Source organism: Centropristis striata, chromosome 18, assembly GCF_030273125.1.
Source record: "Centropristis striata isolate RG_2023a ecotype Rhode Island chromosome 18, C.striata_1.0, whole genome shotgun sequence".
NCBI classification, from domain to species: Eukaryota; Metazoa; Chordata; class Actinopteri; order Perciformes; family Serranidae; genus Centropristis; species Centropristis striata.
Genome location: NC_081534.1, coordinates 5834613 through 5847860, shown reverse-complemented (window position 1 = coordinate 5847860; position 13248 = coordinate 5834613). Strand labels below are relative to the sequence as shown.

General features: G+C 39.9%; 1 protein-coding gene across 1 annotated transcript in view; it reads left to right on the top strand.

Annotated features, from left to right (window-relative positions):
- The window catches only part of atad2b (ATPase family AAA domain containing 2B), an 88453-nt gene that overhangs the window by 24538 nt on the left and 50667 nt on the right, over positions 1 to 13248 (top strand). Inside the window, exons 20-24 of the mRNA XM_059356681.1 lie at positions 14 to 149; positions 1945 to 2138; positions 2233 to 2392; positions 6558 to 6680; positions 11529 to 11657. Coding sequence (XP_059212664.1) covers positions 14 to 149; positions 1945 to 2138; positions 2233 to 2392; positions 6558 to 6680; positions 11529 to 11657 — 742 coding nt within the window. The remainder of the gene's footprint in view (positions 1 to 13; positions 150 to 1944; positions 2139 to 2232; positions 2393 to 6557; positions 6681 to 11528; positions 11658 to 13248) is intronic.

Below are 13248 nucleotides of genomic sequence, written 5' to 3'. Positions count from 1 at the left end.
GTTTTTGATGCAGGTGAGAAGTATGTTCCAGAGGACGTACGGGGAGGTACTGACGCTGTCCCCTCCAGGAGACGAGGACAGGAGGAATTTCTTCTCTGACCTGCTGTTGGTCCAAGCAGCCAGGGCGCCACCACGCCTCAAGAGCACAGGTACTTAACTGTATTCACTTAGACATACTAATGCAGTCTGACAGTTGTGATTCATCTCTGCTGTCAGTCCTAGAGGGCAGTGTTGTCTGCATGTGCTTTCCTTTCCAGCTCTGGTGTCAATCTTCCCTATTTTCTTTTTTTTTTAGATTGGTAGAGGAGCAGATTGTATTTAAGAGAGCCTCCTATAGGGCTGCTCGATTATGACAAAAATCTGATGACGTGACACGACTACTCATTGGCTTTGGTAACACCATGCATGTATTGAAGTTAAAGAGAAAGGGAAACTTCTGTCTTTTGGACAATGGTTTTCTTGAACTTTAAAAATAATTTAACTCAAAAACAAATAAAAAAATGAATGTAAAAATTAAGATAAATACATGAAATAAATTCTAACTATATGCACATTTAAATAAATTATATGGAAATGACAAATATAATATATAATACATTTGATCAAATAAAATACGATCCAATATGTTATAGTGCACTTTTTACGGCCTCTTGAAAACTCTTATCAACATTTTCAATTCAGTAACTCAGCAAAAATGGGCCAAAGCTACTACTGGAAAGGGAAGGGTGTTGTGGATTCATAACTCAAAATGAGAGCATCATTTTAAATTGGAATGTGGCACAATCATCGTTTTGCCAATTATTATTTTTTTGTAATTGTTGAGGCCAAAATCTATATAGAAAAGTGGAAAATCCTATGATAATACCCGTTTTTACTGCTTATGTCTGTTGTAAATAGTCTATTTTTTAACATTTTTTATTGAAAACATGCTTTGAAAACCCACCCATGGGTTTTGGGTTTCAGATGTGTTGAGATTGAGAATAGAAACTCACAGATGTAAGATATTGAAGGTGCTCCACTCACTACTGTACAATTGGCCCAGTGTGAAGCCTGTATTTTCCTGGACATCTCTATCCCTCACCAGCATCAAATTCAGCAACCCTCATTCATCCCTCCAAGTACCCCCTGCCATTGCCCCAGTCCACTGAGCTCCCCAAGACCCACATTTGGGTTCAATATAAGGGAACTGTCCACCCGGGCTTTCAAATGGAAATTGTGCCCAGCGTTCATCCGCAGTTTCCTCATTGATGCAAGGCAGGGGTCCCCCGCTTTACTCGCCCGGTGCACTTCAGGGGTTCCTGCCTGACTAAGACAACAGTCCGGCTTCCAACAGAGAGGCCGGCAGAAAAGCGGGGAGAGGAATTGCTATGAGGGGCCCGGCTGCTATTAGCCATAATTAGAATCAGTTTTTTGGATTGCTGCTAGTGAGTGAACGGGCCCGAGGTGCTGAGGGGCCTTCATAACGATGTCGGCAGATGCCTTGGGCTAGGACTAGTGCCTTGGGAGAGGAGGAGAGGATATCTGCTTGCCTTGCTTCATCACTCTGTCACTGGCCAGAGGCTTTTCCTTAGTGTATTTCAAAACCTGTGTTTGGTAAGAAGTATAGCTATATGTTTATTTTCCAGCTGCAGAAATCTTGCAACAAATTTTTTTTCTTCTCTGGGGTAAGTATTTTTTGTTCTGATGATGAAAGAGTCATGGATCAGGTTTGAAATCGTACTGTCTGGTTTCACTTTCAACCAATGGGCTAGCTTTAGGATTTTTTTTTTTTTTTGCTATAGGCAAACACTCAAAGATTAATTTATTTCCAGCCTGGTTTGCTCTTGGTTTGAGGTATTTGGGTATTGCTGATAAGTTGGAGCTGTGTGAAAACTTTATTTCGTAGCGTACTTTTCTGTTTTTATTTATAAAGTTTGTTTTTATTTTTCATTTCTGTCCCCTCAGAGAGGTGTAAAGCGGTTCTGCCAGTGGCAGAGGCTCCAGGCCCCAGGGTCCTGTCAGCAGAGGAGCAGCGCCGCCTGGCTGAGCAGGAGGAGAACACACTACGGGAGCTCAGGCTCTTTCTCAGGGACGTGACCAAGCGCCTGGCCACTGACAAACGTTTCAACATCTTCAGCAAGCCAGTTGACATTGAGGAGGTAATGAGGAATGGACCCGCGCTTTGGTGTCGCTCTCATAGTTTGAAAATGCTGGTTATCGCCCTTTTTTATTAATAAGAACTTTGTGTGTCAGGTGTCAGACTACCTGGAGGTCATCCGGCAGCCTATGGACCTGTCCACTGCCATGACCAAGATCGACACCCACCAGTACCTGACAGTGAAGGACTTCCTTGCGGACATCGACCTCATCTGCAGCAACGCTTTAGAATACAATCCTGACAAAGATCCTGGAGGTGAGGAGGAAAATTACATGGATATGAATACACACGGACATACATGTAGGGTACATGTAAAGGTTCTCAATCTTTTTTCAGCCAAAAACCCTTACAAGATAGAGAATACACTAAACTTTAATAGTCTTTTTTTATGTGAAAGAACAACAAAAGAGAAATGTATTAGAATCCACAAGTATATTTAATACATGTTTTACATGCTTTTTTGTTAATTTAGAATCTAATCTATGAACTATTATAGATAAAAAATGAGGTATTCACATTTGTATTTTTTAAAATATTTTTTAAAATATTTTTTTTAATCATTTCATCATTTAACTTTAAATTAATGAATCTAAAAACTTGTTACGGGGACCCTGGCTGAATATCAAGGAGCCCTGGGAGTCCCTGGACCCCACTTTGATAATCACTGGGATATTTCATGAATGCACATGCAATATACACATGAAAGTGTGAACAGTTTACATCCACACTCCATCAGACAAATTCTTACTTGTGCATAAACACAATCTGCCCATTAGGGCTGAACAATAGGGCCAACATTTTCTGTCCGGACATTCCAAATCACGATAAAGATTTATATCACATCATCTAGTTCACTTCACCCTTATAATCTACTGCAGAGTAAAACAACTATTCAAAATAGCTGGCATTTTTGTGCTAAATTAGCTAAACACGTCACTCTTTATTATTGCATGGAAACTAAATTAATATTTGCCATTGGATCTCCAGGGCTTGGTAAAAAAAGCAATTAAATTAAGAATTCCTAAATCCCAAATGTATTCATAAAATTGCAATGAGAACTGACAAAAACATGTCACAGCTGTATATCACCAATAAAACCCTTTTAGGTTTTCTAGTTTTTGCCGTAATGAATGACAGTCCCTTGATATTAAGTCCAAACTAGACTATCCAAATAAGTATGACCATGTGTCTCTCTGGTCACTGTTGTGTTCCATTTGGCCGTCATTGTGTGAGAGTAAAAGTAATTAGATTTAACACTTAGTGACTTCTGAATAGGGCTTCCAGACAGTCAAATTACAGAACCTCAAGATGGTTTTCTTCAACTTGAAAATTCAAATGAAATAAAGTGCATACAGCCCCAACTGAAAATACATTTCCACAGTGTAATTTGTGCTCCACAGCTGAGAGAGGCTGCATATGCATGAAAATTTAATTGTCTCTTGTCTTGCAATTTGAACAGATTTTTTTACATCATCCTCCTCCAAGTCTCAGCACCTTTTCTGAAGGCTTATGTGGGCTACATAATGAGTGATGTAAAACACATATGTACACACACATACACAAACAAAGAAAGAGGCCTGTTATTTGCAATAGCTTGCAAATAAACTGATTTATTTTTATTGTTTAATGGGGTATTTGCTTGCATGCCTGCATGTGAAGAGAGATGAATGTTTGTGTATACATTTAAAGACCCTATCCTTTAGTAATTACATTTTTAACTTTGTTAGCATGTCTTTATGGGGCTTTTACTATGCTACAAGACATAGCATAAAGGAAATAAGTAGTCAGTACATGGCTGAGTATTTGAGCACTTTACTTTGGACCTGTAAAGTGAAGATAGGTCTCTACCATCAAGCTCTCTATGTATTGCCCTCAGAAATTTGGCTCTTTCACATGTGTTTATCAAAGTACTGACTGTAATGTATTAGTGGCTTGAAAATGGCTTGTTTTGTGTTTGGTTGGACTAAAAAAACATTCTAAGGAGCTGTTCATTTTGTATAATGGATTAACTTTGCTAACCAACCTAGCTAGCTGGTGTAAATGCCAAACTCAAGGCTTCAAAACTGGAGTCCACAAACCGATAGGTGATGTAACACTGGCTATATTTTTCTAAAGTCTATGATGAACACACTGTGACATCATATCAGATATTATTGTATGTTTCACATCCACTACTGCTGTGTCAGATACTGCAAGTTACAAGCTGACAAGCAACATACACAAAGAAAATATAGGGGTGTTTCCATTCCAGTCCAATACCAGGAATAAGGCGGGTCTGTGTTCACTTAGCGATGTCTGTTTGTTTACAACAAGCATACTCAGTGCACAGTTAGTGATGCCGGCTAATTCACGATCACGATTTTTATGATCAGCGGAGACACTGTGCATTAATTAGCCATGCTTGTTTATGATCAGCTGCGGACATTGTGCACAGTTGGAGACGGTGGCCACAGTTGAATCTCCCGTGTTTTAATCCATTGCGTATGTGATCACTGATCAAGTTCGAAACTGTTGCTAAGCGATTACGCGCCGATCGAAAACCATACGTCACCTCCTCGTTAATCCCTCTGGGGCCTTTTTTTGTAATGGAGACATGCTGAGTGAGCGGACATTTGAGAGGGCGTGGCCTGAGACTTTCCCGAGACTTTCCCAGTGGCCACTCTTCCCCCTAAAGGAAACACAGCTTATTCAAACTGTGCTTACCATTCTGATATGTCTGCAAGTAAATGTGCTGTTCCCCCCCCACCTGGAGGGGCACTTAAGCACACAAAACAAGCTTGACCAGAAGACAAAAATGACTTTCGACGAGAATCAAATTGGCACACCATGATCTTAATTGAAAGCTGTATACACTGGGCACACTTCAAACTATTCAATTGATAATGACCATTTGAATTCTTGCCCTGTGTGTTTTAGTTGCTTGGTTCCCTCACGTAGCTGCCCAACACCGATGGGAAGAAATTCTCTGCCAGCCAAATGAATAAATCATATCTGTGTCTTTGCAGGCGAGGGCCTGGGTCATTTGTTGGAATGCAGGGTCTACAAATGATACACTAAAGGCGAAAAATGCAATTAGGCAGTTTAATAAAGAAGACTAACAAAGCCTCTCACCCAGTGCCTAGCCCAGGGAATATGGCCCACAACTTGCACAATTACGCTGCTAGGGAGGTTCTACGCCAGCTCACAAAGTGCTGGGAAAAAACCTCATTATCCCTCTGTGGTGTGTTTCTCATTGTCCTTCATGCTATCTTCATCGTACCGTCCTCCACGTGCAATCATGTTGTCTTCCTTGTCTTTTACCACCTCACCTTGCTAAATAATTACTTGGTTATGTTAAAAAGGCTCATATCTCTATGCTCCACAATGTGACTCAGTGTCACAAATCTTTGTAGCTTGAGGAAATTGACGATAACAACCTTTTTTACTATGAAGGAACGTGCATGCAACAGTGCTGTATGTCAGTACGTTTTAGAGGGGGAGGTTAGGCTCGGCCCATAAGGGTTCTGATGAGCTCTCGGCATCCCACCTGGCCTTTAACACCTCCTTCACTGACAGGCATTTTTGCCCTTATAACAAACGTACATGTACACACACTCTGAAAAGAAAAAAGGCACCTACACTAGCACACAAATTGCCTCCATCGCAATTAGGCAGCCATCCTCCAATTAGACAAAGGAAGCTGGCAGATTGTGACCCCTCTGCCACTCTCTGCCTGAACTGTTCTCCCTCTGCCTGCTGTAATGAGACACTGCCTGTTTACAGTGCCTATGCTTTTAGCCTGCCTCTTCAGCTCAGTCTTTATTTTCCCTCCATGGATGCAGGAACAGGGGAAAAGGAGGATTTAATGATGCTGTAGCACATCTAAGGGAAAAGCGGCATAAGAGTTATGAAGGTCTAAGGAGTCTAAGAGAGAATAAGAATGCATTTAAAAAATATTTCTGTACTCATGTATGTGTCTGCCGGTGTGTGTGTGCACGTGTGTCTCTGTGTGTGAACGCACACCCACCTCTGTATTAAACGGGTAAAGTGGTGATATCAAGACTCACGAATGTCTTGAGTTCTTCCCGCTAACGCTTCTCACCAAAGCCAGCTCTAAACCTTTTGTTCAACCTGTGAGAAAATGCTACAATCCCTTTTCTCACAGATACAGTGGAATGCGGTGGGCTTGCTATCGACTCTCTGCCTTACATTTACATACATGATAGGGTGCAGCGAACATGAAACCTCAAACTGCTAACTGGAAGAAAAAGAAGGAATGTTCTTCTAAAGAACAGGAAACTGTTAAAATACCACAGCAGAAATACTGGTTTGATATCCTGGTTTAAAAAGGACATGCCCTTGATCATACATGCACAGAAACAAACTAATCTTTCCATCTTGTGATACTAATGTTATATTTCATTGTCTCCTTCTTTAACAGACAAGGTGATCAGGCACAGAGCGTGCAGTTTAAAGGACACAGCCCATGCTATATTTGCATCTGAGCTAGACCCCGAGTTTGACCGCATGTGTGAAGAGATCAAGGAGGCACGCAGGAAGAGGGGTAAGGAAATCACCCAAAGGCATAGTTTGGATTTGTTGGAGTGGGGTTGCATGCGTGGTCATTGTGTTACCTGTAGCATATGGGAATTGGCACGCCCTCAGTTCATCAGCAAAACATGTTTATAGCCACCTAAAAACCCTTTATCAGTTTAATTGTATACTACAATGGCAAGAAAAAGTATGTGAACCCTTTGAAATTACCTAATTTTCTGCATTAGTTTGTCATAAAATGTGATCTGATCTGCATGTAAATCCTAAGTATAGACAAACACAATGTGTTAACCTAATACAACACAAACAATTATGATATACCATGTCTTTATTGAACACATGCATTAAAAATGCATAGAGCTGGTGGAAAAAGTAAGTGAAGCCTTGGATTTAATATCTGGTCGAACCTCGTTTGGCAGCAATAATCTCAACCAAGCGATTCCAGTAGCTGCTGATCAGACCTGCACAACGTTCAGGGGGAATTTTGGACCATTTTCTTTACAGAACTGCTGCATCACCCAACTTCAACTGGCGGACAGCCATCCTGACATTATTCTGTAGGGTACCTTGATAAACTTGGAAATTCATTTTCAGCTCAATGATGGCAGGCAGTCCAGAGGCAGTAAAGCAGCCTCAAATCATGACGCTCCCTCCACTGTACTTCTGCCCTTCTACACCATACAAAGTATTGTGAATTCTTCCCAAACAATTCACTCTTAGTTTCATGAGTCCACAAAACATTTTCACAGTAGCATTGTGGAGTGTGGTGGAGCACTTTTGCGTGTGGTAGACTTCAGCTGTTACTCCAGGGTTCTATTTTTTATTTTATTTTTATTTTTACCTCACTGAGCTTTCTGCGTTGGGCCTTGGAGTCAACTTGGCTGTACGCCTACTTCTAGGGAGAGAAGCCACAGTATTAAGTCATCTCCATTTTGTGGACTGTTTGTCTAAGTGTGGACTGGTGAATACCTAAAGTCTTTGAGATTACTTAATAACCCCTTCCAGTCTTGTGCAAATCAACAATTCTAGATGAAATGTCTTTGGAGATCTCTTTTTTTTTTTTAGTGACGCATGGATCACACCAGAAATAGCCAACTCAAAAAGTTTGAGTGTTTTAAAAAAAATATATAGTTTAAAATAGCTTTACGCTTCACTCAAATCTTGTTCCACTGATTGGACTCCAGGTTTGGTAACCTCTGACTCCAATTAGCTCTTGATGGAGTCATTTGCCTAAGGGTTAGCTTACTTTTTCAACCAGCACTATGAATGTTTCTTGGATTTGTTCAATAAAGACATGAAATATTATAATTGTTTGTGTAACATTAGGTTAAGCACATTTCTTTTGTCTATACTTAGGACTTTGATGCGGCTCAGATCACATTTTATGACAAATTAATGCAGAACAATTTCAAAGGGTTCACTTGACTTTCTTGCCACTGTATATTTGGAATATTTTCACTTCACCTTATTGACAGAAAGCCCTTTGTGATCGAGAACTGAAGCCATTGTATCCAGCTATGCTCTCTTCAAAGCCGCCAGACTCCTTTGACAAAAAAGTCCTTGCAAACTTTTACCTTGCAGAATGTGGGAGTTGCTGGTCTACTGCCGCCGTGATCATTAGTTTGTTTTTGTTATTGTGACTTTAGTGTTTCAAAGGGTTATTTCAGACTCACCAAAGTCATACAGTAACACAAGCAAACTAATGAATCGAGGCAGCGGTAGACCAGCAACTCCTGTTTTCTGCAAGGTTAAAATGTTTGTTTACTTTTACTCCTTCCTGTCCATACACTGTTGTATTGATAAAGGTCATCACCATAAAATTTGATCATCCCTCTGTAAGCATGGAGAAATATGCAGGACCAAACATATCCTTAATTAGTACTCAAACCTCTTATTAAAAACACAACTTTTCAAGATTGTAAACTTTAATAACTCCAGTTACTTGATAAATACCCGATATTTAAGTCTGCACTGCCCTGTTTATCCAGGGATGGTTGTTTTCAGTATATTATTGGTCGAGCAGACTAATGTAGCACACTAATAACACTGAACTGAAATGCATCATTTGTTTATCTAAATAAATAAACACGTTGGAGGAATATTCACTCTGTTGAATAATGAGGTGTAGTTCCCGGCCGGCCTTCTCACCCACTCTCTGTTTTTGTTGAGAGTCTTTGATAGATTATTTCAGAAAATAGAAACCTGGTTTAAGAGAAGCAGGCTTGCCCAGTTGTACTTGACGGAGCAGTCCGTTTCCAGCGTAGAATATGTGGCGGGGAAAGGAGCGATGCCCGAGGCTCCAGTGTTCCAGACAGTACCTTCTGTGCTCGCTGTCTGCCTGGCGCTGTGCATCTGTACACTCACCAAACAGCCCCGAGCAGTGCTGAGTGGGCTTAGGGTGGATCTAAATTAGCTTTATGTACATAAATACACACACATATACAGTGTAGATAAATGATACACTTGAACTTTTAAATTGTAATATTGGCTTCAAAGGCTGCTAACCATATATGTACGTATTCCTGATGCTGTACTTGCTCATGTGGGAATAGGCTAATTAACACATAGTACATTGAAAAAAATTACATTCACAGTTTATGTTCAATATATTGCAAGGACTACATGATAACAAAAATAGCCCTTTTAACACTTATACATCAGTACAGCTGAGTAATCGCATAAAAAAGTTTTCACTTGTCAACGTGTTTAAATGTAATTTTAACTCGTTAATTATATGTGTAAAACAATTTTGACACATTACAAATGTATTCTCATGTGAAAAAAAAAGTGATTTTGACTAGATGAAAGTGATCTACAGATGTGTTTTAATTTAATTATAGATAACAGTACATTTATTTTTGACTAGTAAGAATAAAGATTACAGATATCTACAGTTGAATTTCCACATGATGGGAAAAGGAATATAACCAGCAGAAATGTAATTTCCCATTTCAGATATAAAAAACTACACACACGATATGTCCGACACATCAATAAACCATTTCGGATATGTCGGCATCATACCATTAAATGGCACAAACCCATTGGTCGGCTTTTAAATTAGCATATTCATTTCAGATACGTCTATTCATTCGTTCCTTATCCATAACTGCTCATCCTGATTAGGGTCGCAGTGAGGCCGAGGGGCGGGGTTCACCCTGGACAGGTTGCCAGACTGTCACAGGGCTGACACATTGAGACAGACAACCATTCATGCTCACGGGCAATTTAAAGTCACCAATTAACCTTACCTGCATGTCTTTGGACTGTGGGAGGAAGCCGGAGTAAACCTGATGTAGAGCGTCATGCAAACTCCACACAAAAGGGCCCCGAGCCATATAAGAACCCAAAGTCATGCTGTGAGGCGACAGTGCTAACCACTGGAACACTATGCTGCCCTGTTACCCAAATTACCATATTAATTGCTATAAATAATTAATTATGATATATACGTACATCACTGAAGATATTTTCAATGACATTTTGACTAGTGGAAACTCGTTTTTTATATATACAACTCAATTGTGACGTGTTGCAAAAGAAATTGTAGATCAAATATAATTATAAGTAAAAATATAATGTATACAGTGTATTTTAGACAAAACGGACATTTCCACTACCGACAGTTGAACTGTTGATTTGACAAACCAAGATTTTGACTGGTGAAAACTGAGTATGTTTTATTAGATTTTCTACAAATCAAAATTACATTGAAATAAAAAGCAGTTATTGATATCTACAATTAATATTACTGCTACTGATTTATTGTTGAAAGTTCTTGCCATACTGCTACATGTCTTTTTGATTGACCATGAAGACATATCCCTTCTTGCATGTGGAGGTTTTTGAATTTATCACAACATTTTGCTCAGAAGCACATCGAAGTGCCGAGTGCTTTCCTCATGAAATATTCTTTATCTTTATCCTTTCAAAGAGATGAGACTGTCATACATCTCTTTTTTGCCCTGGTCTGTCGTGACTCATTTTTTGGTAAAATTTTTAGTGCATTGAGGAAACTGCACAAGAAGAGCAGATTTCTCTTTAAAAACATTATCTCCCGTATTATGCACAGCCCTACCCCCTGAGGGCCTATTGACTTGTGACTTAAGCCACAGAGGCCTCGCTCTTCCATGTCAAGCCGGGAAACTTATCAAAGAGGAAGCAATTTTCAGAAGTCACTCTGTTTCTTTTGATTTCCTCTTTTAGCAGCTAAAAGCACAGGATGCTAAATGAATATTGCAGAAGCAGAAGTCAACAGCCTGAGAGGAGGAATACAGCAGTGTAAATATTTCATCTTCCAGTCAAGGTCCTGCTATAAAGCTATCAATTAGCCCAGCACTGCATGATGTCCATTTGCAGCAGGGTTTTCAAAAACCACACTGCATCTCAGGGGATTTTCTCTCCCGTGACAAGATGAAAGGAGCTGTGATAGATTTGACCAAAAACTTAAATATTACTTGATGTCGGAGTTGAAATGTCTCATTTTCAGTGCCTTGCATGTGTCCACACTGCACCTCTGCTCGTCATTCCCATCACACGCCAGCTCTCGGAGTGAAACCTATAGCCATTGCAAAAGGATATGGTTGTAGTTTTTGTAGTAATATTTGTGCTGATTGACTCGTGGTGGCACCTCGCTCACCATGTCACAACCCCTTTCATCATCTTCATCTGTCGGATCACATTTTTATTGCTGTCTGTCAAAGTATCCTCCCAGTCTTTTCGCGTTTATACACACATCCACTTACACACAAGCACTCTATCTTTCCAGCAATAAGTGTTTTCTGACTTACACACACACAATTGCACACACAAAGTGTATTGTCTGTTGACGGTAACTGATCCTCTGTGGGCACCGCAGACCTCCAGACGCCAGCTCAGCCGACGCCGCCGATGGGCGCTGTGGCAACCAGAAAGCAACACACCGCAGCAGAGGAGCAGGCCAAGAGCAGCACTCAGGGCGAGGCCACTGACAAACAGTGCACCACTAGTGAGTATTCAAACCTTATCCAAAACATGTATAATTGACTCTTCGTTAAGTCCCACCTTCAAAAGCACACTGGTCAGTTATAGCGTAGCATCAGCTAGCTCCGGCCAGGATCCAAAGCTATCATGCTCTGACTTAATCGTGTAAGTTTCTTTATTTTCATGGCTGTTTTATGTGGATTTTAAGCTTGGCATGGTTAAACATTGTACTGAAGCACTTGTTATACTCAATTACCTGGAGATATTTGTTTCCTCCCTTTAGATCGGAGCAAAAACATTAGCTGAGTACAGCACATCCATCATTAATTTCCAATGACGTATCTTGAATGTATACACATGCTGCTTTTGTTTCTTAATGATTGAAACTGTAAACAAAATTAGGATCCCTATGGTTCCCGCGGTTGGTGGGCTCGGGTAAGCTTACAAGAAAATATCATGCCCTCGGGCGGGAGTATCAAAAAGTCATTATTAACTTATAGGAATATTGTGTAATAGTCATCTTCCATCTCTCTTCCCCTCTCTCCAACTCTCTTGCACTTAAACACGCTCACACACTGTATCACAGCGTTCCGTCATTGTCTCTGTTCTGATAATTGTGCGACTACAGTGCATTTTTTGCAGGTTATTGATTGGTGGCTGATAAATGCATATTTTTGCATGTTGGGTGGTGTAGATTGGATTTCATAACAAGTCATGTGTATTAGTTTTTCTCAGTTGCTTTGTTACATTTCTCAGAGCAGAATTGAAATTCTCACAGACTTGTTCAATCTCCACATCATCTAATCACTTTTGCACATCATAAAAGCAGTTTCTCATTCTTTTGAACAAATTGCAAATTCTTTGGCACATTCATGCGTATTCAACGGCAATTCTGTATGTCATGTTGATCAAAATGTATTATAGTGGTTCTCTGATGAATAGTCTAACCCCCCCAAAACATCTAGGCATTGCTTCATTGCGAGTCATTACATGCAGATTTATTGAACCAGTTGTCATATTCTGCCAAGCATATTAAATATACATTTCTATTAGACTTTTGTTGTAAATGTGTTCTGAATTGATAAAACAGCCAATGAGCCAATGATCACACTCTAAAATAGCCCACAGAGAGACTCCACTGTCATCTACAGCTCTTTCAAAGGGGTTACTCCTACATTTATATTTCTAATTTTATATATGTATTCCTTTGTGCTATGTAGTGCTATAAAACTGTCTCCTCTTGACATGGTCTGTCAACAAATTACAGACAGTAAAGGTAAATCCTGTCCAATCTCCTGCAATCAATTTCCCACATACAGTAACATGTAACTGTTAAAATTGCTAAATACCATTCAGTAAAAAGGCCGCCTTGTGCATTTTCAGTCATAGTCATTAAAGTGATGTCATACTCGTAGTTTACATGAGGACATACTTGGCGAATACACTGTTAAATTGACAACATGACAGAGCATTTTGATTATCTTGTTTAACAATGACACAAGGAGTGGTCATTCTGATGGCATGATGACATATTACCTGACATAGATATTTACTTTTGAGAGACAAGCTAAGGATTTGCAGCAAGGCTTTTGCAGTAATGCACTGTGTGGTGCTGT